This window comes from Xenopus laevis, chromosome 6L, assembly GCF_017654675.1.
Source record: "Xenopus laevis strain J_2021 chromosome 6L, Xenopus_laevis_v10.1, whole genome shotgun sequence".
Taxonomy (NCBI): Eukaryota; Metazoa; Chordata; class Amphibia; order Anura; family Pipidae; genus Xenopus; species Xenopus laevis.
Genome location: NC_054381.1, coordinates 3,193,640 through 3,216,744, shown reverse-complemented (window position 1 = coordinate 3,216,744; position 23,105 = coordinate 3,193,640). Strand labels below are relative to the sequence as shown.

Here is a 23,105-nt window from a genome sequence, read left to right as displayed (position 1 = left end):
GTGTCCATTTAATGACTTGTTGATTATGTTTGAGCAATACAAATATATGACCAAAACATATTGTTAAAGGAACATCTTTCAATGGTGCATCAGGGGCTTGGGGAGACTTCAAAGCTAGGGACCATTCATCATCAGTAAAGGAACCCGCATCTTGTTCCCATTTGTCTCCTATGTTCAAGGGATTCGAGGTGCATAAGGCTAGGGTAGGACAACAGGAGGTTGAGTTAGGTATGAAATAATTTGGGGAACATGATCATTTGTACTTTCCACATGGGGTCTAATGAGAGCAATTTCCAACTTTGAAGTCCTCTTTTCTTTCATCCCATCTGACAGCTTGGATAAAGGGATCCACTGCTATAACAAACAGGATTGGGGAAAGAGGGCATCCTTGCCTTGTGACTTTGCTTTACCCCCAGTCGCTAGTGTATGGGGGGGGGTGAGAGCTGATATTTGGAGAGGAGCAGAAGAATGAACGACTCTGAAAGACAGAATAGGAATTTTATATTGAATGCATAAAGGTGATAGGAGAAGTTAAAGGATGTGATGAGGTCACCAAGAGAGATAATGTAAATAGAGAAAAGACCCTCGGACAGATCCTAGGGGAACCCCAACATCAGCAGCTAGAGAGGTTTTGTGAGAAGTTATACTGAAGGTGCGCATAGAGAGATAGGATGGGACCACAATAAAGCAGATCCACTGATACCAAGTATTTGGAGATGTTTAGCAAAAAGACATTGATCAACTGTACTGACTGCTGCAGAGACATCCAGGAGTATGGAATAGTGTCCCTGGTTCTTAGCAGCATGGGTAACGTTGATGACCGTAGCTCTTTGGGACAGGGACCTCATCCCAACTGTGTAGCGAAACACATAAGCACTTTACAACAACAAAACAAATTAGACACATGTTCCATTTGAAGTTAAAGATATATATTTATTAATCAGTACATTAAATAAAAATTATATGGACAGCCTGACGCATTTCATGCTCACCCAGCACTTAACCATAGGCACTTAAGTATAGATTTATCTATTTGTACTGTGTAACTTATAATATAACTATTCCCCTGTCTGTGTTTATGCCTTGTAAAGTACTGCGTATAACTGTGCTGCTATATAAATACATGTGTATATACTTTACTCACTGCACTTGCACATGTAAATGAGCCCTTAAAGGGGTGGTTCACCTTTAAGTTAGTGTTTAGTATGTTATAGAATGGATAATTCTATATAATGGATGATTTCAATTGTTTTTAATAATTTATTTTGTATTGTTTTTAATTATTTGCCTTCTTCTTCTTCTGACTCTTTTCAGCTTTTAATAGGGGGTCGCTGACCCCATCTCAAAACAAATGCTCTGTAAGGCTACAAATGTATTGTTATTGCTACTTGTTTCTTACTCACATTTCTATACAGACCCTCCCTTATTCATATTCCAGTGCTTCAATTAAAACACTGCATGGTTGCTAGGGTAAATTGGACCCTAGCAACCAGAGTGCTGAAACTGCAAACTAGAGAGCTGCTGAATAAAAAGCTAAATAAGTCAAAAACTACAAATAATAAAAAATGAAAATCAATTGCAAATTATCTCAGAATATCCCTCTCTACATCAAACCCACAGATAACTCAAAGGTGAACAACCCCTTTAAGGAAAACAACAATAATCAGCATCAGTCTGTTCCCTGCTGTGTAGTCACATGAGCTTATATCATTATAACAACTGAGCTGTTGATCATGTGACTGGCACAGTGCTCCCCATCCCCCCATGTGCCAATGCCCTATAGGAAATATCAGTGGGTGTGGCCTTACAGGAAATAGGCGGCACTAATTAACACTTTCAGTGACAAAGTAATTGTCCGGCCTTATTCTCCTCAGTCACATGATCAGAGTTTAACCAGTAAAGTCTTGGGACAATCCCCTGACATAAGAGCAGTGTTAATATTTCAGATTGATATGGCATCTTGGCTTTAATATGATCCTGCCCCTATACCCACGTAATATTGTATAACTGACTCACCCCAAGCAAAGTGTTGCTCAGCACTGATATACAATATGCGGCCAGGGGAGGGGCTGTACTGACTGGTTTAGATCTACAGGAATTACACTAATGTATCCTCTGATTAACCTATTCAATTAATAAAGTGCCATAGATACTAACTAATGATTCTCACCCAGGAATTACCCCACCCGACCCAGAATGCAGCATGAAGGGGCTCAGTGAATGTGACAGTGAAGGTGTGTAAGTGTCTGATTGGCTCACTCAGCTCATAAAAGGACAGACGTCCGGCCTCATAGTCCAATGAGATCCTGATTCTCCTGCAGGAAGAGACGTGGGGTAATTGTGTCCATTTACTTTCATGTCTCACTGAATATCTGTTATTAAACCATGTGTACAAACCCCAGGACTTCTTATTCTCCCCAATCCAGGACTGACCCCCTCTCCTCTCTATACTGGGATAGGCCACCCCCACCCCCCACTCCCCTGATTCACTGACCTCCACTTCCCAGTAATGTCGCCCTGAGGGGAAACTCCTGCTGCTTAAAGTCTGCTCCCAATCCTGAAATCTCTCTGGGGATTGTGGGTAATGTAGTTCTGTTAGTGAGTAGGAAGCAGATTTCCTGTCCCCTGATACAGATACACGATTATGAGCCGTGTTTATATCCAGTAACAGGTCTGTAGCCTCCTGCCCATATACAGGGTCAAATCTACTGTTAGTAATAGAATTTAATGGGGAAATACTTGGTATTGTTTTTATCAATGACACAAAAAGTTCTGAGCCTTCTCCTCCACTGGTTGATGTTCCCAAATGATGGGCTAATTTTGTATTTACCTCAGTCCCAATGGCAGCTAAGCCTGTGAGTAATGTCTCTGAGATCAGATCCACATCCAGATCCCCTACAGCAGGGACCTTTATATCATGTCTCTCTCTGCCCCCCTCATTATCTGCAGCTCCATGTGATTCCCGTTCCTGTAGGACAGTGAGTGGATCTGCCATGTTGCACAGCTCCTCAATGTGACGGATCTTCCTGGACAGCTCGTCCTTCTTTATTTCCAGCTGCTCCATCAGATCAGTGAGTGTGAGTGAGAGCTTCTCTTTCTGGCTGGAGATGTCACTCAGGAGTCGCTTCTCTAGGGCTTCCAGCTGTTCCCTGATGTCTCTAAACAGGGCAGTGACTCTCTCTGTCTCACCGGCTGCTTTTTCTGCCACTTCTCTCCTGCGCTCCTGCAGTCTCTGGGCTCCTCTCTCAGTCTCCTCTCTCTCTGGCCTCAGTTTCTCCACAACTTTCCTCAGTGTCTCTTTCTTCTTCTCAGAGGCCTCACTCAGCAGCTCCACCCTGTGGCCCCTGTGCTCTCCGGCCAGACAGCAGGACACACAGATACAGGTCTCACAGCAGTAAAACTCCAGGATCCGCTTGTGTACAGAACATTTTCTCTCCATGAAGGAAGTGGTGGGTTGGGTCAGTACATGTTCTGCTGACTTGCTGTGCATCCTCAGGTGCTTATTACACAGAGAAGCCTCACAGTGCAGACAGGATTTAACAGCAGGTACATGGGAGTCACAGTAGGTGCAGGGAATCCCAGTGTCCCCCGGCTCGGGCTGAGCAGAAAGGAATGGCTCTGCTATGTTCCCCAGAGTTCTGTTCCTGGGCAGGGCAGGGCGCTCCTTAAACTCCTGTCTGCATTCAGGGCAGGAATAAGGCCCAGATCCCTCCTGGGTGCCCAGCACCCTCCCAATACAGCCCCGGCAGAAGTTATGGGCACACGGCAGGGATACAGGATCAGTATAAATGCTCAGGCAGATGGAGCAGCTCAGCTCGTCTCTCAGATCAGCAGCCGCCATCACTGAGAGCAGGAACAGCAACTGAACAAGAAACGAAACTGAACTTTCCCTTTTATCAAAGACAAACAGCACTTTGTACTCCTGGGAGTTAACCCTCTCAGTTCTGGATACAGTGAGGATCAGGCTCAGAAATATTTGTATCGTTAGACTAGAAACTTTGTAACAGTGAGTAAAAGAGGTGAGTGAGAGGAGGGAGGGAGTATGGCAGCTCCACTCATAATAACTAGTGTGATCTTAATCCTCCCTGGAAAGAAACAAACAAGTTGCAGGTAAGTTGGCAGAGTTGGTTGGTAGTGACTCCCCCAGCAATGCAGTCAGTCAGGGGATGTAATACAGTGAGTAACCAGTGGCCATACAGCTACACTGCAACTACAACTCTCAGCACTGACAGCTCAATGGTGACTGAGTGACATTGGCAGGTCTGTTTTTTTCCTGCACTGAAATCTGTTTCTCAAAAGAGCAAATTTAGTTTTTTATATTTTGTTTTGGAATCTGACATGGGGCTAGACATATTGTCAATTTCCCATCTGCCTCCAGTCATGTGACTTGTGCTCTGATAAACTTCAGTCACTCTTTACTGCTGTACTGCAAGTTGGACTGATATCACCCCCTCCCTTTCCCCCCCAGTAGCCTAACAACGGAACAATGGGAAGGTAACCAGAGAGCAGCTCCCTAACACAAGATAACAGCTGCCTGGTAGATCTAAGAACAGCACTCAATAGTAAAATCCCGGTCCCACTGAGACACATTCAGTTACATTGAGTAGGAGAAACAACAGGCTGCCAGAAAGCAGTTCCATCCTAAAGTGCTGGCTCTTTCTGAAATCACATGACCAGGCAAAATGAGCTGAGATGCACCTACACACCAATATTACAACTAAATACACTTGCTGCTTCAGGAATGACATTTTATATTGTACAGTGAATTATTTGCAGTGTCATTTAGAAATAAAAACTACACCATAAAAATCATGACAGAATCCCTTTAAATTCCCTATTGATCTCCAGGGCTGGGCTATAGAGAAAAACAATAGGAATGAAGGAATTCTATGAATGTTCCTGTCAGTTTGGGCAATAGAAGTTAAAGTGAGGGTTTTCCTGACCTACATCTTTTCAGCTTTCAGATGTGAGTCACTGACCCCGGCAGCCAAAAAACGACTCCTCGTTGAGGTTACAATGTTATTATTATTTTTTATTCCTTATCTTTCTCTCCTGCCCCTCTTCTATTCATATTCCAGCCTCTCATTCAAACCACTGTCTGGTAGCTAAGGTAAACAAGACCCTAGCAACCAAATAGCTGCTGAAATTACAAACTGGAGAGCTGCTGAATAAAAAGCTAAATAAGTCAAAAACTGCAAATAATAAAAAAATGAAAACCAATTGCAAATTGTCTAAGAATATCCCTCTTTACATCATACTAACAGTTAATTTAAAGGTGAACAATCCCTTTAACCTTGATTATTTTTCTTTTTTATGATTGTGTTTTTCCTTCGAAAATTAGAAAATAAAATGCTAAAATAATATAAGAGATGATGTGGCCCAGTTCCATTTCAGGGAGGCCATGTTTACATGGATCATTAATGAAAGCTTCTGTTTGGCAGAGTTTTATAATAAGTCTCCAGAGCAGATTTCTATATTTTCTCAGGTAAATAGGAGAAAAGCAGCAACTTTATTGTCCAGATGCCTAAGGGCTCGTTTCTAATTCTCCACTCAGTGAGCAAAGTGCAAGAATGAGGCCACAGTTTCGGGAGCCCAGAGACCAGTGAAATGCACCTTGAATGGAGTCCGTCTCTATTCCACTAACAGGAACACGTTTTTTAACTTTTTTTTTTAATATTTCTTTATTTCATCAATTTTTCCAAACAAAAAGGAGAAGGGTACAGAAAAAAAGGAGAAGGGTACAGGGTAATATCAGGTACCAGTCTACGTTACATCTCCTTAAGTACCTTTTATTAACACATTTCTCATATCATGTATTGCCGACAATATAAGACTTCCACTCTATCATTCATTTCCAGTCTCATCCAATGATTCTATAAATCTATGCCAGGGAGACCATATTTGCCAATACATTGCACTATTGTTATGATATACATGTGTTAATTCCTCTAATACTCTTATTTCATCCACAGATTTTAACCAGTTATTATACGTAGGGGGATCCTTTGGGTGGGTCTATCGTCCCACTTCTCCCATATAACAAATACTCCTTTTTCCATACCAGGAGGAAAATTTGGATTATATCTTAAGGGTTGTAGCACATATGGTGCTTTCATCAGGTGCAATGTTATTTTGTTCTTATGCCATATTTTCAAGGTTGTTCTAATTAACGGGTGTTGACGCATAGACTTATTCGCTATTTATCATCGCATAATGAATTTTCTAGCGGATAATAGCACCACCCTTGTTTTAATTCACACCAGTCTTTTTTCCCTTTCCTTGTCGTCCAGTTCAATAGTCTAACCAGATACACTGCTATAAAATATAAGTAAGGATCTGAAACTCCCATCCCTCCTTTTTCTTTTATTTGAGTTAGATGCTTATAACTTAGCCTTGAAGATTTCCCTCCCCAAATGAATCTTACGAAAACCGATCTTAATGTGGTAAAGAAATTGGGGGGTACATCTATTGGTAGAACTTGGAATAAATATAGGGCTTTGGGCATGACCACCATCTTTATCGCTTGGATTCTACCAAACCAAGAGATCTTTATGTTCTTCCAGTTATTGATTGTCTTTTGAATGGACGCTGGGACATAATTATCTTGATATGCTCTTTCTAAGTCACCTCTTAGATTCACCCCCAGATATTTAATAGTTGAAACTGACAATTTCATCATCATCATCATCATCATTTATTTATATGGCGCTGTCAAGATACGCAGTGCTTTACTGCAGTTATAGCCAACAGGGAATAAATGGTGGATAACAAACAAGGATTAGAGAGTACAATAAATTAGAAGGACCTAGAGATTAGAGTTTGCAAGCTAAAAGGTAAGGGTACAATTGAGACATTAGGATTATATAAACACTTGGTCATTTTTGATACAGCAATGATTAATTAAGGTACATTGAATAGGCCTCTTTAAACAGATGGGTCTTTAAGGAGCGCTTGAAAGTTTGGAAAGAAGGAGAAAGTCTGACAGCTTGTGGCGAGAATGGGCAGAAGTGACCAGAGGAGAAGTGAGGGGAAGATCAGAAGCAGAGCGAAGGTTTCGTGAAGGAGAGTATTTGGAGAAATATAGGGAGGGGTTTCATTATTAAGGGCCTTGAATGTGAGTGTAAGTAATTTGAATTTGATTCTAGAAGAGATTGGGAGCCAGTGAAGGGACATACATATGGGAGCAGCTGATGTTGAGCGGTGAGATAGATGAATGAGTCTAGCGGCCGCGTTTAGAACAGATTGGAGTTGTGAAAGGTGACTTGTTGGAATACCTGTGAGGAGTAAGTTGCAGTTATCAAGGCGGGAGATGATGAGAGACTGAATCAGTGTTTTAGTTGATTCTGAACTGAGATAGGGTCGTATTCGAGCAATGTTGCGCAGTTGAATACGGCAAGATTTTGCAAGTGTTTGAATGTGTGGTGAAAAAGACAGATGAGAGTCTAAGATGACTCCTAGGCAGCCTGTGTGGTGGAATGAAAGGTGGTGTTGTTTACGGAGAGTGATATCTGAGGGACAGGGGAAGATCTTGGAGGAAATATAATGAGTTCTGTTTTAGAAAGGTTCAGTTTCAGGTAGCGCTGTGACATCCAGGAGGAGACAGCAGAGAGACAGTCTGTGACTTGGGAAAGGACAGAATTAGAAAGATCAGGAGTAGACAAGTAGAGTTGGGTGTCATCATCATAAAGGTCCAGGGAACCGCATTCAATTTCTTTTATTCTCTGTTATTTATATGGCACTGGTGGATTTGTGGTTTTTTAGGTTATTTTAGCTCTTTTAAGAGATAGGTTATGTAATATACGAGACCACAGTCCTCAGTGTACTACCTTCTCTCCGTGTGGGGTCCCAGGGCTTAGAAAATAATAGGCAGCAGTTTCTTTGGGACTTCTCCACCTCTACACTATCTTCCTTTTCCTACTTGATTTTCCTTGAATGACGGTCCTGGTTCCTTTTTCTTAAACTAATTTTGCTAATGAATTACCATGTGATTATATAATGCACTAGCACTTGCATAAATTATTTATTTCGAACCACACCCGGTCGGGGACTGTAATTATCTGAGCACTTGCACTTTATAACTTATTGTAATTTTGAATCTATTGTTTATAGACTCAGTATATAAATCAACAAGTTGGCACTGGCTATTTTTAATATACAGAAAAAGCAACTCTATGCTTCTCTGAACTTGTTGTTTTGTTAATTGCTTAATATTTAATTAAACCTATTAGAAGGTTTTAATTAACCAAGCAAGTTCTCTTTATTAGCACAAGCACTTTATAGTTATTAATTGTTTGGTTCACAATATAATTTAGATAATTAATTTAACTTATTCGAGAGTGCGGGGGCTTTTACTATCTTTTTCTCATTTTTAAATGAGGTAGGAATAAGTGAGGGTACAAACGAGTGAGTGGGACCAGGGTTTGGGGAGACGTCCCCAGCTGCAAGTAACAGTTATAATGAGAGTAATAATGAGAGTGAGACAAGGAGTAGTGAAGAGGAGATTACAATTTCAGGATAGTTTGATGGATGTTGGAGTTCAGAGGATATATGCAGAAGTATAGAGGAGAGATGGGAAGTTCTGTTTAATTAGTGTAACTATTTCTTACTTCTCATTAATGTTCATTATCTCAGATTTAGGGGCAGATGTATCAAGGGTCGAATATCGAGGGTTAATTTTGAGCAATTCATTCGATGGAATGATCAAAGGAATAATCGTTCGATCGAACGATTAAATCCTTCGAATCGAACGATTCGAAGGATTTTAATCCATCGATCGAAGGATTATCCTTCGATCATAAAATTGTTAGCAAGCCTATGGGGACCTTCCCCATAGGCTAACATTGGCCTTGGTAGGTTTTAGGTGGCGAACTAGGGGGTCGAAGAAATTTTTAATGAGACAGTACTTCGACTATCGAATAGTTGAATAGTCGAACGATTTTTAGTTCGAATCATTCGATTCAAAGTCCGTAGTCGAAGGTCGAAGTAGCCAATTCGATGGTCAAAGTAGCCAAAAAAAACATTCGAAATTCGAACTATTTTTCCTCTATTCCTTCACTCGAACTTAGTGAATGGGCCCCTTAGTGTAATTAATTTTAAAATTAGATAATTCTCCAAATCGCTTTAGTAAACTTATTATGTTTGGTATTGTTATCACTGGCTTTGTTACATACATCAGTAAGTCATCAGCATATGCTGCACATTTATATTCTTTTCCTTTTACCCGTATGACTGAAATGTCTGGGTTATTCCTAATATGTGAGAGGAGTGTCTCCATAACCAATAAAAACAGTGACGGGGACAGAGGACATCCCTGTCGTGTACCATTATAGATCAAAATCTTCTGGGACAGAGTGCCGTTAACTTTTATTTTAGCCGTAGGTTTATCGTATAAAGTGAATATTTGATTTCTAAATTGCTCCTCAAATCCAAAGTTTATCAGTGTTTTTCCATAAATGTCCAGGATATCCTGTCCAATGCCTTTTCGGCATCTGTCGTAAGTAGACATGTTGGAATTTGTGATTTTTGTGGCTTCTTGTATTAATGATATGGTTTTTGCTGTATTGTCTTTTGCTTCCCTTTTAGGAACGAATCCCACTTGGTCTGAATGTATCAAATCCGGTAAGTATTGTTTCATCCTTTTCCCCAATATCTGAGCATTAAGGGGCAAATTCGTCCGATTCGCCGCACTTCGCCAGGCGTATTTTCACCAGCGCTACGCAAATTCACTAAAATCCGAAGTTGCGCTCAGGGGAAGCGTAAGGTTGCGAAGTTGCGCTAGCATTAATTCACCAAGCAAAGCGAAGTTGTGCTAGCGATGGTTAATTTGCATACGGCGCCAAATTGAAGTTACAATGGAGGTATATGTAGAATCACTACACAAGACTGGGAAACCTTCAAAACAGCAAATAAAATTTTTATTTTGCCCTACACATGTGCCCACTGTATAGTTAAGGTGCCATGAGTTAGGAAATGTAGGGGGGAAGGAGGGTAGCCCCAAAAAAAACTTCGATCTTTTTCAGCCTATCACCCATAAAAAAAGAAAAAACGCCAGTGTTTTTTGGGACTTAGAATTTTTTTAAACTTTTTTGGAAGCAATCCCTATCTACTCTATTGCACTTCGCCTGGTCTGAGGTGGCGAAGGAAGTCTGGCGTAAAAGGTAGCGTTCAGTACACTGCGCACATCAGTGAATTTGCGTAGTTACGTCCATTGCGCAAATTCGCCAGGTGTAAGGGTGCGAAGTAACACTAGCGAATTTACACCAGCGTCCGTTAGTGAATCGGCGTATTAACGAAAATGCGCTACGCTAGCGAATTAATGCTAGCGTTAGGCGCTTCGTCCTTTAGTGAATTTGCCCCATAGTTTCATGTCTATATAAAAGAAATGGGCCTATAGTTAGAGCAAAGTTGTAGGTCTTTATCTTGTTTCGGTATAATGGTTATTTGTGCTTCCTGAGCCTGTATATAAAACCCGTTTTTTCCTGTGATAAAGTTAAAATATCTATATTATAGTGCGGTAAAAACCGCCTTAAATATTTTAAAAAATGATGCTCTATAGCCATCTGGGCCTGGGCTCTTTCCCAAAGTTATTCTCTCAATTGCTTCTTCAATTTCTTTATATGAAAAAGGTGCTTCTAGATCCAGTGCTTGTTCTTGCGCAAGGGGCTTCAAATTAGCATCTTTAATAAATTTCTCCATTATTTCCAAATTTTTTAATGGTTGATTATTTTCTTGTATTTTGTATAATGACAGATAATACGCCTCAAATGCCTCGGTTATCCCCTTAGTGTCGTAGTGAATAACTTTCTTGGCATTTTTGATAATATTATTCGGAGTCTGTGTTGTTTCAAAATTCTCGCGAAATGTTTGTTACACTTATCACCAAATTCATATAAATTTTGTTTAGTTCTTAAATAGGCCTTTTTAATTTTATGATTGAGTAATGACTTCAGCTGCATTCTCTTATTTTCCAATACCAAAAAGGTCTTACGCGCTATTGTTTCTTTGTGTGCCTGTTGTAGTTGTGAAGTTTCCTCTAGTAAACTCTTACCGTATATACTCGTGTATAAGCCGACCCGTGTATAAGCCGAGGTACCTAATTTACCTAAGAAAACTGGAAAAATGTATTGACTCGTGTATAAGCCTAGGGGCCCCATGTCAGATTTCAAAATGTGAATGTGTAAATGTGTAATCATGTTTTATGGCATAGAAATCTATCTAAAACTATTTAAAAGAGCCTCCACATAATTCCATCAGCAGGAACATGACACTGCAAAAATATGCTTACCCTGAGAAGGATCAGTGTGGGCCAGGTTATAAATAGCCATTGAACCTCACATACTGGCACCCAGTACATTTGAATGTTGGAGTTCCCTGTGACTCCCACCATAAGTCACAAGCTTGGCATGTTTCTATCTGACAACAGCAAGAACTTGCCAGGCAGCATTGTTCTCCGCCCTATGTACCTGGCGTAATGATGACAGAATGAAAGGGGAGTGACAAGGCAATTTATATGTACATGTACAGCTCCACAGATAGCACTCTGCTGCTGGCAAACTTGGAATCAAGCTTTAGGACCTTTTAACAATGGCCGCCAGGGGCCCTGTGAAAGAGCTGCAGGACGGTTCACTGTGTCCACTCTCCGGGCGGCGCGTCCTTCCCTGCCGGCGTAGATACCGTAGATATGCCCAGCAGTGCGACCCCCTGTGACCCGGCCCCAGCAGGACTGTCTGTGACGCCGCCCGGAGCAGGTCCAGGAGCTCCGGGCGGCGCGTCCTTCCCTGCCGGCGTTCGCTCCCAAAACGGCGGCGCCCATGGCCGCCACGTGGGTAGCGGCCGGCGCCGCTACCCACGTGGCGGCCATGGGCGCCGCCATTTTGGGAGCGAACGCCGGCAGGGAAGGACGCGCCGCCCGGAGCTCCTGGACCTGCTCCGGGCGGCGTCACAGACAGTCCTGCTGGGGCCGGGTCACAGGGGGTCGCACTGCTGGGCATATCTACGGTATGACCCGTGTATAAGCCGAGGTTGAGTTTTTCAGCACATTTTGGGTGCTGAAAAACTCGGCTTATACGCGAGTATATACGGTAATCACTTTTTCTATCAGATGTCCTCTCAAACGCACTTTAACGTTTCCCATAATGTTGTTGGATTGGTATCTGGTGTGTTATTGTTATGGATTATTTGTGTGATCCACTCATGTATCCTGTCCCTGTTTTCCTCCTCGTGTAATAAATATTCATTTAGTCTCCAATTAAACTCTGGTTTAGAAACCCCTGGTATAGTGTATCTTACTATCAATGGTGAGTGATCTGATACAGTAGAACTTGCTATATATATGCGTGTGTGAATAAATGTGTCCATTGTTGTGATGAAATTAAGTATCTAAACTTGATATTGTTTTGAAAAAAATGTGTGTAATCTTTTTTCATGGGGTTCTCTGTCCTCCAAATGTCCACTAATTGTAGATCAGCTCTTTTTACCCCTTTCAGACTTTTATATGAAATATTCGTTTTGCCAGATCAGAGGGTTAAAGGGATCCTGTCATGGAAAAACATGTTTTTTTCAAAATGAATCAGTTAATAGAGCTGCTCCAGCAGAATTCTGCACTGAAATCCATTTCTCAAAAGAGCAAACTGATTTTTTTATATTCAATTTTGAAATCTGACGTGGGGCTAGACATTTTGTCAATTTCCCAGCTGCCCCTGGTCATGTGACTTGTGCCTGCACTTTAGGAGAGAAATGCTTTCTGGCAGGCTGCTGTTTTTCTTTCTAAATGTAACTGAATGTGTCTCAGTGAGACATGGGTTTTTACTATTGAGTGCTGTTCTTAGATCTACCAGGCAGCTGTTATCTTGTGTTAGGGAGCTGTTATCTGGTTGCCTTCCCATTGCTCTTTTGTTTGGCTGCTGAGGGGGAAAGGGAGGGGGTGATATCACTCCAACTTGCAGTACAGCAGTAAAGAGTGATGGAAGTTTATCAGAGCTCAAGTCACATGACTTAGGGCAGCTGGGAAATTGACAATATGTCCAGCCCCATGTCAGATTTCAAACTTGAATATAAAAAAATCTGTTTGCTCTTTTGAGAAATGGATTTCAGTGCAGAATTCTGCTGGGGCAGCACTATTAACTGATTCATTTTGAAAAATGTTTTTTTCCCATGACAGTATCCCTTTAAGCATTAAATTGAAGTCTCCTCCCAAGATCACTAATCTTTCTCTAAAATGTTCTAATATCTGTAGAAAATGAAGCATAAAATTACTCTGTTTACTGTTTGGAGCATAAACATTAGCTATTGTACACTTCTGGTTAGCCAGCATTCCCTTAGTTAACCAGTACCTTCCTTCGGTATCACTCCTATTTTCTAGCATTTTAAATGGCAGATCTTTATGAATAAGTGTCATAACTCCCGTGGCTTTCTTATCTGGATTATTGCTCATAAATATTTGGGAATAATAAGTTTAACACTGGTATATGATTTTGTCTAAAGTGAGTTTCTTGGAGCAAAACTATTTCAGCTTTATGCTTCTTACATTCATATAGAACCTTTGCTCTTTTAATCGGTTCATTAATCCCATTTACATTTAGCTAAAATACATTACACATTCCATATTTGCGGGTTCAGTCATAAGTATTGGGGGCAATAGGCTTTGAATTTTTACACTTCACTTTCAGCTCTTTGTATATTACCCTGGACATAAAGGGAAAAATATAAAGGTACAAAAAACGTTTACAAAAACAAATGGGTTTCACAGAGGCAAAACATTTCCAAAAAATAGGAAAATGAAAACACATTAAAGGGATACTGTCATGGGGAAAAATTTTTTTTTCAAAATGAATCAGTTAATAGTGCTGTTCCAGCAGAATTATGCACTGAAATCCATTTCTCAAAAGAGCAAACAGATATTTTTATATTCAATTTTGAAATGTGACATGGGGCTAGACATATTGTCCATTTCCCAGCTGCCCCAAGTCATGTGAATTGTGCTCTGAAAAACTTCAATCACTCTTTACTGCTGTACTGCACGTTGGAGTGATATCACCCCTCCCTTTCCCCCCCCCCAGCAGCCAAACAACAGAACAATGGGAAGGTAACCAGATAGCAGCTCCCTAACACAAGATAACAGCTGCCTGGTAGATCTAAGAACAACACTCAATAGTAAAAACCCATGTCCCACTGAGACACATTCAGTTACATTGAGAAGGAAAAACAGCAGCCTGCCAGAAAACATTTCTCTCCTAAAGTGCAGGCACAAGTCACATGACTGGGGGCAGCTGGGAAATCGACAAAATGTCTAGCCCCATGTCAGATTTCAAAATTGAATATAAAAAAATCTGTTTGCTCTTTTGAGAAATGGATTTCAGTGCAGAATACTGCTGGAGTAGCACTATTAACTGATGTGTTTTGAATAAAACATGTTTTCTGATGACAGGATCCCTTTAAGGCGCGCTAGCTGCCTGGTACTCTTACCCAGGGGCTGACTGTTGCTAACTGCGGCTCTAGTGGCATTTCCACTATTTTTATCCTAAATAATGAGGCAAAGTGTTAGTTTTCCATTAGGCGGAGGTGAGTAGGAAAGGGTAAGTTTATTGCACACACAGAATTATTATTACACAGCAGTATAAAATGCAGGCGTCTCATTGGCCAGTCAGTCAGTGCAGTTGGGCAGTACAGCGGGGCACTTAGGAGTTCATGTGCTGCTGCTGTGCCTCAGTTTGTGCAGTTGTGCTGCCCGCTGCTGCTGATAGGCTTGCATACAGTCCTTAAAGCTCTGCACGTGTGTCTGGCATTTCCTCCAGTCCTGCTGCTCCGCCATGCATTCCTGTACAGCGTAATGAGCCCACGCGCACCCTGTCCGGCCAATCATGTGCTCCAGGGGGTCCTCTTCATCGTCCGCCTTTCGGCTGCGGTTATGGGGTTGAGGGGTGGGAGAGGACATCTTATCTCTGTGAGAGAATGAGTGACACATGCTGAGATCCCATCATATCATGGACTTGGCTCCCAGCTGGGAACGCTTGGCTAAGGATTCTGGGAGCAGCTTCTACTAATTCAGCTCATGTATTTGCAGCATATTGGGACATAGAGTTGTCAGTAACAAGTCTCTTGCCTGTAACCTTGTGCTCCCCAGTATATGTCTCACTGTTATATGTGGCTATGGGCTCAGTGCTCCCTCCAAACCCCATATCTCCATTCACCTGCTGTGAGCAGCAAACAGACGCCCGCAATAGAGACCCCACAAACATTACAGCTGGGGGTGTAACAGAGCCCTGATACAGGGGAGCCTGTGCCCCGAAATAATCAGCTTTGTAACTGACCCTTATTATCTGCCCGAATGTAATCTGGAACAGACATATTGTAATCTGGTTGCTAGGGTCAGCCCCCCCTGGCAACAGTAGTATAAAATAGGACACTAAATTTATGTAGAAGATATTTCTTTTACTTCTGTTTCACCCTTGTCCTGTGTACTTTTCCAGCTGTTTCCACCCTGACTGCCTTTTCCCTTCCCTCCAGCCTGACCAATTTATCCCAAGCCTATAAAATGGTGATAATAAAAGGTTCATTTAAAGGTGACCTATCCCTTTTAAAATCATTGAGGATATTGATGTAATCTGCATTGTAAAACACTCTCCAAGGGAGTATCCACTGACTGCAAATGTTGCAATGCTTACTCCAGTTTAGCATCCGGACAGATTTAACCCACAGCCCCTCCAGCACAACTACAACTTATCCCCATGACAGGGCCACGGTTAAAGCTCAGGGTAAAGAAGTTTAGGCCTGAATCTAAGAGAAGAATACCTGCGACTCTCCAGCTATTGTTGCACTTCAACTTGTACTAGGTCACGGAGAGGCAAAGGCTGGGAGTTGTAGGTCAGCATAGTATAATGATATAGCAGGAAACCTGATCTCAAGGCCAACGGGCCACAATAGTAACAGGGACACATTGGACAATAAAACATATATTTTTAACTATTTTATTCTTATAAAAACTTTGATTTATCAAGAAGTGAAATCTGACTGAAGTGTTTGTTAGGACAGATTCAGTGACAGTAAGTATCTGATATTTTATGCTGCAGTAGTCATGGACCATGGATCAATGTCCTGGGCACCCCTGCTCTAGGGGTTAAGTGGATCAGAGAGAGTTATGGTGATTCTTAATTATTGGATGAAGACTCCTCGTTTGATATGGATCTTATAGAACCATTAATTAAAGCTGTCCAGCAAGTGCTGGAACTAGAAGACACAGAACAAGGAAAGAAACAGGATAGAATGTTTAAATCATCGGGGAAGAAAGCTTTAGTGTTTCCAGTCCATGATGTTCTCAAAGATATTATAAAGGATGAGTGGGCAGTACCAGATAAAGGCTTATTCAGTGTCAGGATTGTTTTGTAAGCCAACGGTACCAGTCACATGTGTGGTGAAGGCATCTAAGATTTGGCTGCAAGAGATAGAAACAGAGCTACAACCTGTCGTAGACAAAGGCAATGTAAGTCATTTGGTGGATGATATAAAGGTGGTTCCAAAATATCGGTGTCGATACAAAACAGCACAGAAGTCCTGCTGCAAAAGTGCCTTTATTTAACACGACATGTTTCGAGCACTAAAGCTCTTTATCAAGTGTATATAAGCCAAACCAGTGCACAACATTAAATACAATAAGTCCCACCCACCATCCATCTGATTGGTCACTTCGGCCACTGCTGAGAGGGTTTGCAGCCTGACTGCTTAAGTGAATCAGTCCTTAGGAATTCCAAGTGATGACATCATAGTCCATGTTTTTAGTCCATGTGAAGAACTGATCCACCCCCAGGTGCAAGCAGGGGCCATACAAATAACACAAATCAAAAAGAGTCTTAAGTGACTGTGCATTTTCTTTGTGTAAGCTGTAAAATCAATAAGAACTATTTACAAGTAGACCTGAGCACTGCTATTTAAAGCCTGCTAGAAACAATGTTAATCAAAACATAATATACAAGTTTGAACATTTGTCAAATACTTCCACAATGTTGCCAAAGTTGTGAAAATGCTGCCAGGCAATGAAATGTAACTAAAATAAGTTACTAAGGTATCTTACCACACAGGAGAATCAATTCATATTCAATGGCAGCTCTGTCTGTTAGAGGAAAGGGAACGAGGTTAATATTTATTTCTACAGGAGACACACCTTATTCCATTGGTCGTTCAAACCTAATGGTTCTAAAGCATTTCGTTTTTTTATCCAGATGGCTTCTTTTTGTAGGAGTAACTTATTTTTATCACCTCCTCTTTGGGGTTCTTGGACTACCTCCAGGACCAACCATTTTAATTGTGACATATTATGTCTAGTGTGGTTGAAGTGGCAAGAAACAGGGGTATCAGTGTAGGTGTTAGGCTTGAAATTCTTGACATCGCCTCTATGTTCTTTTATCCTGGCCTTTATTTGTCTTATTGTTTGGCTCACATATTCCTTTCCACAAGGGCATTTTAACATGTACACAACCCCAACCGTATTACAAGTAGCGTAGTGTCTGAGTTGAATATTGTTGCCTTTTGTAGTGTGTTGTACAACCTCACCTTTAATAATCAATGAGCAACAGACACAACTAAGACACGGAAAGTTTCCTATATTAGGTTTGCTTTTGTATATTGTTTCCATTCTATTTGGAGCCTTGGCTTTCACAGAACAGAGTATATCTTGTAATGTGGAGCCTCTTTTATAGCTAAACAACGGTAATTGTGAACAAATTTTCCCTAAGGATTTGTCATTCTGCTATTGGCCAATACCTCCTAATAGTTTTTTCAATTGATCTACTTTGCTTCGCAAATTTGCTAACAAAAGGCATTCTCTTTTGGTTTTCTACCCATTTTTCTTCTGCTTTTTTTTAGAAAAAAAACGCATCATTGAATGTCCTGAAGTTGGCAGCCAGAAATATGAGGTATGCAGTGGCAGCTAGGAAGATGCTGTGGCTAAAAGACAGGCAAGCAGATACCCCTTCCAAGTTTAATTTGTGCGAGTCCCCTTTTGAGGGGGAGTTGCTGTTTGGGCCAAAGCTAGACAATATAATTTTGAAAGCTTCAGCGGGCAAGAGCTCTTTTCTGCCGCATGAAAGGCGAGAGAGAAGTCAACCACTTTTAGTATCGAGCATTTGCCTTTGGGCTAGTGTCTTCACTGAGAACTTTTTCAAAGGTTTGGCTCCAGTTATAGCCATAATTATAGTCTGCAAGGCATACAGATTTTAAGTTATTTGGATGACCTCTTGCTAAAGGCTACAAGCAAACAAGTTTTGAATCAGCATGTGCAAGTGACCCTTATGGTACTGGCGGAACATGGGTGACTGGTGAATTTTCAGAATTCACACTTGACCCCGTCGCAACAGATGACATTTTTAGGAGTTCTAGAGGATACCAAACAGTTGCGACTATACCTTGCCCCAGGCCAGGTGGAAGACATTATTCAAATGGTGCAGGATATCACGAGGTTCCCTTATACCATGGCTCTTATCTGTCTAGAAGTACTAGGGAAACTAGTAGCTATGAAGGAAGCCATCAGTTAGGCGATGATTCATCTTCAACAGCTCCAGTTTGAGCTTCTACAGCAGTGGGAAAGGGGTGCGCAATCCCAGCTCATACTTCTATCACAACAAACAGTGAAGAGTTTAGAGTGGTGGTTAAACCCAATCAATCTTTCCCAGGGCAAGCCAATAGACTGCCCATCATGGCAAATAGTTACGATGGATGCCAGCAGCCTAGGAAGGGGGGCTCATACTCTATTTATGTCAGCCCAAGGCCTATGGCCACCAGAGGCAGTGACGTGGTCCTTGAATTTCAGGGAGCTGAAGCTGTGTTCCAAGCACTAATAAGCTTCAGGAGCCAGCTTGGCAAGACAGCGGCCCTCATTCAGTCCGACAATATATCGACAGTGAAATATATCAGGAAACAAGGAGGGACTCTCAGCAAAAAATCTGAATTTGGAGTCTGAATTTGGAGATTTTCGCCTGGGCAGAGAACAATCTCCTGGACATGTCGGCAACTTATATCCCTGGCTGTCAGAATATCCTGGCAGATTTATTGAGTGGAGAGACACTCCACCCAGGGGAGTGGGAGTTGTTGCAGGAGATTTTCCAGATGTTAGCAGATCGTTGGGGTCTTCCTCATGGCTACATCCAGGAAAAGGAAAGTAAGAACGTTCTGCTCCTGGTGCCTGGAGAAGCAAGCATTGTGTCAGGATGCTTTCAGTCTGACGTGTAGGTTCAAACTGACCTATATATTTTCACCAATCCCGGTTATCTCAAAGGTATTGAACAAAATTCAGAAAGACAAGGCAAGAGTTATAGCAGTGTTGCCATGGTGGCCAAGAAGGCCTTGGTTTGCCCAACTATTTGCGATGGCATTGGACAGTCCAGTCAGGCTACCTTGTCAACGTGAGTTACTGTCCCAAGGCAAGATATTCCACCTGAACCCACAAACATGGACTTTGACTGGGTGGCTTTTGAGCGGCAGGAGCTGACAGAGCTAGGGCTCGCAGATATGGCTATTGACACACTTTTGGCACCTAGAAAGCCATCAACAGAAAGCACCTATCACAGAATGTGAGAAAAATTCAGGGAGTGGTGCACAGTGTCAGGAATTTCTTTTACGTCACCAGCTGAGTCGGCAGTAGTGAATTTTCTGCAGTCAGTCTTAGAGAAAAATCTCAGCCTAGTCACCCTGAAGGTGCAAGTGTCAACCTTGTCAGCATTGACAAAAAGCAAATCAGTGGAGTGTCCTTTAGTGGCCCGGTTCATTCAAGGGGTCAAACATCTAAGACCACAAGTGAGACCAATCCTGCCATCTTGGGACTTAAATTTGGTCCTTCAAGCTCTCATGGAAGAACCATTTGAGCCTCAGGAGTTGATTAGTTTGGATCTCTTATCGATGAAAACAGCTTTCTTAATAGCAGTAACTTCAGCACAAAGAGAGGTGGAAATCCAAGCTTTGCTTAGGGAAGATCTGATGAAGGGAGGTTGTACCCCCCGAAACTTTGATGTTGGTGATGATATAAATCAATAAAGAAGGGGCACTTTCCCCACTGCAGAAATTTGTGTGTGTGCGGATCCGTGAACAAAAAGTTGCTGTTGCTAAGGGACCGTGCCGGGTCAAAGGAGGACCAGCACCACTACTGAAGAGTGAGTAGATTCCAGGTGTGCAGTGTACTTATTACATTGCTTAGGAAAGAACCACAACTTAAAATGTTACAAGATAAAGCTATTTTGAGATTACCAGAGAAATTCCTCCCGAAAATCGTCTCCACCAGTAAAGAAATGGTTTTGCCAGTTTTCTTTCCTAATCCTTCTACAGAAGAAGAAAAGAGAAGGCATAATCTGGATTACAGAGGATTAACAGAGGACTGAGGCATTCAAGAAATGTGATAGCCTCCTTTTGCTGTTTAAAGGCTCTTCTATGGGGCATCAAGCTTCTAAACGTGTGATTGGAAGCTGGATAAAAGCCTGTATCAAAAAGTCATATTCACTCAAGTCTATGCAGGTGCCTCACATTAAGGCTCAGTCCACTAGAGCGGTGGCTGCTTCTTGGGCGTCTGAAGCTCAAGCTACACCGGAAGAAATTTGTAATGCAGCAGTGTGGTCTTCACTATCTACTTTTGTAGATGCCCCAGTAGCTCCCCATCTTCTTTTCTGCTGATTCACTGATTCACATGCTCTGTGCTGCTGTCACTTACTGAGCTTAGGGAGCCACTCACAATATACAGTACACATAGAATAGAAATGTCACAATATAAGGCTGATTAGTAATTAATACACATAATTACTACATGGCAGCACAGAAACCAGTGCAATTAGCATCAGAATTGAATAATCAGCAAACCTGTAGCATCAGCTTATATTACAGCCAGGGAAGCTCATTTTCTGCTGGATAATTAGTGACGAGCCCTAAGCTTAGCTTCTCAACAGCCAATCAGAGCCCACTGAGCATGTGAGTGTCACAGACACTTTCCAAGATGGTGACCCCCTGTGACAAGTTTGAAGTCCTGGATCATTGCTGCTATTGACAAGCTGAAACTTTAGCCTCGTGCAATAAGTTCACTCTATAAAATAGGACATTTTTAGTCACATTCAGTTTTAGTGTTTAGTTCTTTAAGCTCTGTGTCCTGTGTATAATTATTGTATCTATTATGTGACTTGTCCTCAGTGTGAGTACTTTTATTTATTGTGATTTTATATGTTGTACTTTTATACATTGTACAGTGTTGCGGCTCCTTAATAGCACTTTACACATAAAGTTACACATACACTCCACCCCTTTTGAACTGCAGACTTGGTTTGTTCCAATGACAGGAAGTTTGAATTGCAGACTTGGTTTGTTCCAATGACAGGAAGTTTGAATTGGAGACTTGGTTTCTCTCAGAAAGAGTGGGAAACTGCTGAGGTGCAGCCGAGAGACAAACACCTCCCCTCAATATTTGCCCAGAGATCCAGACCTTCTGCCCATAGGAATATTATTTGCTACTCGTGGCTCTTGTGCTTTTTCTATATACTGAGGACTCTGGGCACAAAAACATATTTCAGTTGAATGTGTGAGTGATAATAATGTTGTCGTGTGATACTCAGTCACTCAGTACATTGTCGCACTCGGTCTCTTTCTCATGTGATTGTGTTGGAGCAGCTGATTGGTCACAAATGAGACATTTTATATCATGTAAAGAATTCAGGGGACATTGTTGATCTGTGGGAGAGCCAAGTGAAGGGAATTTATATCCATGTTAAATAATAAGGAATGTTCAGATGAAACATAGGAATGATGAGTCAATGAAGTCAATATAAATGATATGTGTGTGTATATATGAAATAATGGATCCCCAGTGGTAACATATAAGGATATTAGAAGTCACATGCCTCCCATGTAGAGGACTGAACTGATTTATGGATAATTACTAAATGGAACTACAGGTATGGGATCCGTAATCCAGAAACCCATTATCCAGAAGCAGCGGCGGCATTTGCTTATCTCCTGGTTATTACTTTATAAACAATGTTGTAAAAGACTTAGTTCCCCAGCAGCAAAGACAGGTCTGTAAATCAGCTCCTTGTGTTACATTGTATCAACAGTCTGAACCAGCAGTGCAGAGAATAGAAAGGAGCAGACACTGATTTCAGTAGTAATACATATACACATAACTTACACACCAGAGAAACATTGTAATGAATGTATATTGCAAAGTTGCTTAGAAATATGTTTTCTTTTATTAAGCAGAGTTTTGCATGTTCAATATTTACAGCAGCACTCAATGGTGTATAAAGGAAAAGGAGCCCAAATAATGAAAAAGAATGAGACAGAAAAGGCTGAATCTAAGGAAGATTGGTCTCAGAAGGAAAAGCCTAAATGGTGAGTCTCCTAGTACAGGTATGGGATCTGTTATCCGGAAACCCATTATCCAGAAAGCTCTGAATTACAGAAAAGGCCGTCTTCTATAGACTCCATTTTATCCAAATATTCCAAATTTTTGAAAATGATTCCCTTTTCTGTGTAATAATAAAATAGTCGCTTGTAATTGATCCCAGCTAAGATATAATTAATCCTTATTGGAGGCAAAACCAGCCTATTGGCTTTATTTAAAGTTTATATGATTTTCTAGTATCATATTATCGGTGTGTTATCAACAGATCATATAGACAGCCTGACGCATTTCATGCTCACCCAGCACTTAACCATAGGCACTTAAGTATAGATTTATCTATTTGTACTGTGTAACTTAATATAACTATTCCCCTGTCTGTGTTTATGCCTTGTAAAGTCCTGCGTATAACTGTGCTGCTATATAAATACATGTGTATATACTTTACTCACTGCACTTGCACATGTAACCACCTTTAAGTTAGCATTTAGTTTAGTAGAATTGGGTTTTCATCATTTATTTTTTTATCATTTAAAAACTATTTGCCTTCTGTTTCTGATTCTTTTCAGTTTTGAATAGACCCCGTATAAAAAATTTTCTGTAAGGCGACAAATGTATTGTTATTGCTACTTTTTTATTACTCACATTTCTATACAGACCCTCCCCTATTCATATTCCAGTCTCTCAATTAAATCAATGCATGTTGCTAGGGTAAATTGGACCCTAGCAACCAGAGTTTTGAAAC

At 41.2% G+C, this 23,105-nt stretch overlaps 2 protein-coding genes across 5 annotated transcripts in view; one reads left to right on the top strand and one right to left on the bottom strand.

Moving 5' to 3' along the window:
* Nucleotides 1-23,105, top strand: part of XB5897957.S (hypothetical LOC495453 S homeolog) — a 658,286-nt gene that overhangs the window by 82,659 nt on the left and 552,522 nt on the right.
* LOC121394815 (E3 ubiquitin/ISG15 ligase TRIM25-like) lies at nucleotides 1,318-4,281 on the bottom strand. The gene is made up of 2 exons (XM_041566927.1): nucleotides 2,815-4,281; nucleotides 1,318-2,691 (listed from the first exon to the last, which is right to left on the bottom strand). The coding sequence occupies exons 1-2, from the start codon at nucleotides 3,839-3,841 to the stop codon at nucleotides 2,153-2,155; spliced, it is 1,566 nt and encodes a 521-aa protein (XP_041422861.1). The 5' UTR covers nucleotides 3,842-4,281; the 3' UTR covers nucleotides 1,318-2,152.